This window comes from Acanthisitta chloris, unplaced genomic scaffold, assembly GCF_000695815.1.
Source record: "Acanthisitta chloris isolate BGI_N310 unplaced genomic scaffold, ASM69581v1 scaffold33078, whole genome shotgun sequence".
Taxonomy (NCBI): Eukaryota; Metazoa; Chordata; class Aves; order Passeriformes; family Acanthisittidae; genus Acanthisitta; species Acanthisitta chloris.
The window spans coordinates 1-4,402 of record NW_008687036.1 but is presented as its reverse complement, the minus strand read 5'-3'; the positions used below and the strand labels follow the sequence as shown (position 1 = coordinate 4,402).

The following is a 4,402-nucleotide window of genomic DNA, read 5'->3' as shown; positions in this document are numbered from 1 at the left end:
AAAAGAACTCCAGTCTATTACCTGGTTTAATGCATTAAAATAGTGCTCTAAATAGACTAAATATAATAACTCTCTCCCTTATGCCAGTAAGAACAAAATGAGCATTAAAGTGTGTGATTGGTGCTCTGTCAGGAAGGAAAGAGAGTGAGAAGATTAATATGAGATCAATATCCAGGTTTGCATTTCTCTTTCCAGCAAAGTCATGACCAAACATTCCCATTCCCTAAGGAAGGAGCAAAGCAGCTCAGCCTTTACTGTGAGCACAACTGGGCTAAAATCTGTCAGAGCTATTCCCAAGCCACAGAAACTGAGTCTCCTACTTACCCCAAGTGTCTGTCTGGTGTCATGTTATAATCACCCTGGTGGGAGAAGAGAGAGCTGTGAATCCTCTCGAGGCACAGGAGGACAGGCCACAAAGAGGTGATGAGCTCTGTCTCCAGAACCCTGAGCATACTCACAGTGTACACAACTGACTCACAGCCAACCTTGATCTGGAACATGGCAGCACCAAGCACATGACCTGCATAGTAAGCCTTGATCTCCAGCTCCTCATCCACCTGTGCCACAGGGAAAACATTCCATCAGTGCCAACAACTTCACTGGAATCTTTGGTGCCTCCTGCAGCACCTCAGTGGAGAGCCAGGAGTGGGCAGGAGGGAGAGGGTTGGGTTAAAGGAGGAGGGTTGGGGTAGGTGGTGTGCACTGGGGAGTGGGAACAGAAATGGAAGTTAAAGGAAAAAGAAGGAAAAAATAGGAAAAGAATAAAAATAAACAGAAAGGAAAAAGTAAAATGGAAAAAGGCTGGAATGAGGTGAGCTAAAATCCTTTCCAACCCAAACCATCTGTGGTTCTGCCCCTTTACCTGCACTGTCTGGTGCAGATGCACAGCCACCACCTTCTTCATGCAGTCCTTAATCATTTGGGAAGTGAAGAAGTTGGTTTCTCCTTTCTTATCCACAGTGATTTTCCTGTAGTCCTCCAGCAGGATGGGGCAGATGGCCTTGGTGGGGTGTGTCATGTAGATGGGCCCATCATAACCCACCATCTCACTGAAGTAGGGCAGTGCTCCACAGTGGTCCAGGTGGAAGTGGCTGCAGGAAGAAAACAAGGGAGAGAGGAGATGCTGCATGGAATTTAGCTTGGTTGGATCTCACATCTTGCTTCAGACTTCTAAAGCTCTGCATGGCACAGAGGAACTAGTGAAAATATGAGCGCTTGGGTTGTCACACAGCACACAAAGCTTTCCCATCTCCCACTGAGCTGTGCCAGGGAAGGAAGTTCCTCACCTGATGATGACACAGTCCAGGAAATCAGTCAGCCTCCCATTCTGGGTGATGTAGGAGAAGTCAGGGAAACGTCTCTGCACGGGTGATAAAACAGCAAAACATTAGGAAACAAAGCCAAGGGATATTGCAGCACTGAGGCCACAAAATAGCAGTGGGAAGGGCCTGAAACACTGGGAATTGTGACTGAAACACTGATCCATCATCTCAAGACAAAACAGCAGGTAAGAGCTGCAGGCAACACCCCCAGCATTCGTGTGCAGGAGGAAAGAGAAAGGAGGGAAGAGCTGTCAGGGGACAGACAGGGAAATGGCCCCAGAATAGATAAATTACAGCCAAATTTCTCTTCCAAGCAGAACAGCTGCCCAACACATTCAGTCTCACCCACTGAGGCAGGAAGCCTTTCCTTCCAACCTGGGAAGGAACCTTTCCCTTCCAGCTGGGGATATTCCATGATTCCACACACACACCCCTATCCCTATCCCTGTGCTATGTAAAGTGAGCCAGGCATCAAAAAAAGGGAACAGAGTGGAACAATGAGTCCTGCTGGGAAGGGCCAAGCTGAGGCACCTTGGACTCATCCCCACACACCATTCCCATCCCATCCCCACACACCATTCCCAATTCACCCCCATACAGCTGGGGATATTCCATGATTCCACACACACACCCCTATCCCTATCCCTGTGCTATGTAAAGTGAGCCAGGCATCAAAAAAAGGGAACAGAGTGGAACAATGAGTCCTGCTGGGAAGGGCCAAGCTGAGGCACCTTGGACTCATCCCCACACACCATTCCCATCCCATCCCCACACACCATTCCCAATTCACCCCCATACACCATTCCTAACCCATCCCCCCATTCCTTCCCCCAGCACACTCACATCATCATTGTAGCCCATGTGCATCCCACAGTCCAACATCACATTCTTCCCAGCGATGGAAACCAGGATACAGCTGCGTCCCACATCCTGCCCAGCTCCTGCACACAAGCAAAGCACAGCCAAGTAAGACACCACTGGGAATATTTAAAGGTCCATATGAACTCCCTGGTCCTTTTCTGGGCAGGGAAAAGCTCCATCCTGCCTTCCAAGTGAACAGATCCATCCGAGTTAAGGAGCTGTGCAATCACAGCCACAGTTCCAAGTAAAACCCAAATGATCCCAATTTCCTCTGCCCTCAGTGGAAGCTTCATCAGGCTCCAGTTAAATCCATCCCAAGCCCCAGAACTATCCATAGGGATAAAGCATCCTCTGCCTTCTCAGGGCAGAGAATGGTTCTGTGCAACCATAAAAAAAGATCAAACAAGAAAAAAGAGATTTATTCCTGTGTCTCTTTATCACTGTAATAATGCTCAACCTATACTGCAGAGCAGCACAGAGTGTCTGCCAGAATGTGTTAATTAATCCTGATGGATTAATCCTATAATCAAGACTTATGACTGAAAAATAAAGGACAGTGAGATGCTGACAAGAATCAGATCAGGGCACCTCATGGTACCACCATGGCAGTTTCTAGGGCACAGAAAGGCCCCAGTGGCTCCTGTAATCTGATACATGTCACTCTGAATTCTAAATTCCACAGGTTGTCAGTACTGGAATTCCAGGATCTTTTTAAACTCAGCTTACCCAAGGGAGTGACTTTGATTTCAGGCATTTTAACACACTTTAGCTCCCACACTGTCCAGCAAATCACTCCAGCAGCAGCTTAGTGACGGCCACGGACAGAGCAGATTGGGCTAGTTTTCCAGGGGCCATTCCAACCCCTTGTCAGAATCCTCAAGCAGAGGCCAAACTTCCTCCTGGAGAAGGAGAAAAAGAGTCAGAAAACAAAACATGAGTCAGGTGATGAACAACTTAACGCCAAGCAGAGCTGATTTCCCATGATATCCACCAACACTGCCATGAGCAGGGACACAGGGACAGGTGGAAAAGGGTTCCCTGCCCTGCACCATCCCTAGGGAACACAGCAGGTGAACCAGGACACAGGGAGGGAAAGGAATGGGAATGGAAAGGACTCCCTGCCCTGCTCCATCCCCAGGGAACACAGCATGGGAGCCCTTTCCATTCCTATTCCCTCCTGTCCTTATGTCCTGGCTCACCCTCTAGTGTTCCCTTGGGATAGAGCAGATGTCCTGGCTCACCCTCTAGTGTTCCCACGGGATGGAGCAGCACACAGGAAGCCCTCTCCATTCCCATTCCCTTACCTTCCTGTTTCCAGCTTCACACTCCAGTATTTCCTAGGGATGGAGCAGGGTCAGGAACCCCTTTCCCTCCCATCCCTGTATCCCAGCTCTGATCCATCCCCAGGGAACAGAGTGTGCACCGGGACACAGGGACAGGAGGGCATGGAGGGGAAGGTGCTTCTGGCCCTGCTCCATCCCCAGGGGACACCAGAGGGTGAACCAGGACACGAGGACAGGAGGGAAAGGGAATGGAAAGAATTCCCTGCCCTGCTCCATCCCTAAGGAACACTAGAGTGTCAACCTGGAAACAAGACGGTAAGGGAATGGGAATGGAAAGGACTCCCTGCCCTGCTCCATCCCCAGGGAACACATCACATGAACAAGGGCACAGGGAGGGAAGGGAAAGGGAATGGAAAGGACTCCCTGCCCTGCTCCATCCCTAAGGAACACTGGAGTGTGAACCTGGAAACAGGAAGTTAAGGGAATGGAGAGGGCTCCCAGCCCTGCTCCATCCCCAGGGAACAGCAGAGGGTGAGCCAGGACACAGGGATGACAGGAAAAGGGAATGGAAAGGGGTTCCTATCCTGCTCCACCCCTAGGGCACACCAGAGTGTGCACCGGGACGCAGGGACAGGAAGGCAGGGAAGGCAAGCTGCTCCTGGCCCTGCTCCATCCCGAGGAACCGCAGAGGGTGAGCCAGGACACGGGGACAGGAGGGAAAAGGGAACGGAAAGGGCTTCCTATGCCGAGAGAACACCAGAGTGCGCACAGGAACACAGGGCAGGGCGGGGAAGGTGCTCCCGGCCCTGCTCCACCCCAGGGCGCTGTGCACGGCCCGCGGGTTCGCTCGATGCCCGGGATCACTCACAGACACACACACCGGGACAGACACACCGGGACACACACACCGGGACACACACACAGGGACAGACACAC

General features: G+C 51.1%; 1 protein-coding gene across 1 annotated transcript in view; it reads right to left on the bottom strand.

The window, feature by feature from the left end:
• Positions 1–2,937, bottom strand: part of CPSF3L (cleavage and polyadenylation specific factor 3-like) — a 9,732-nt gene extending 6,795 nt beyond the window's left edge. The window contains 6 exon segments of the mRNA XM_009080439.1: positions 325–359; positions 459–557; positions 863–1,091; positions 1,287–1,360; positions 2,166–2,263; positions 2,910–2,937. Coding sequence (XP_009078687.1) covers positions 325–359; positions 459–557; positions 863–1,091; positions 1,287–1,360; positions 2,166–2,263; positions 2,910–2,937 — 563 coding nt within the window.
• Between the last annotated feature and the right edge of the window lie 1,465 nt (positions 2,938–4,402).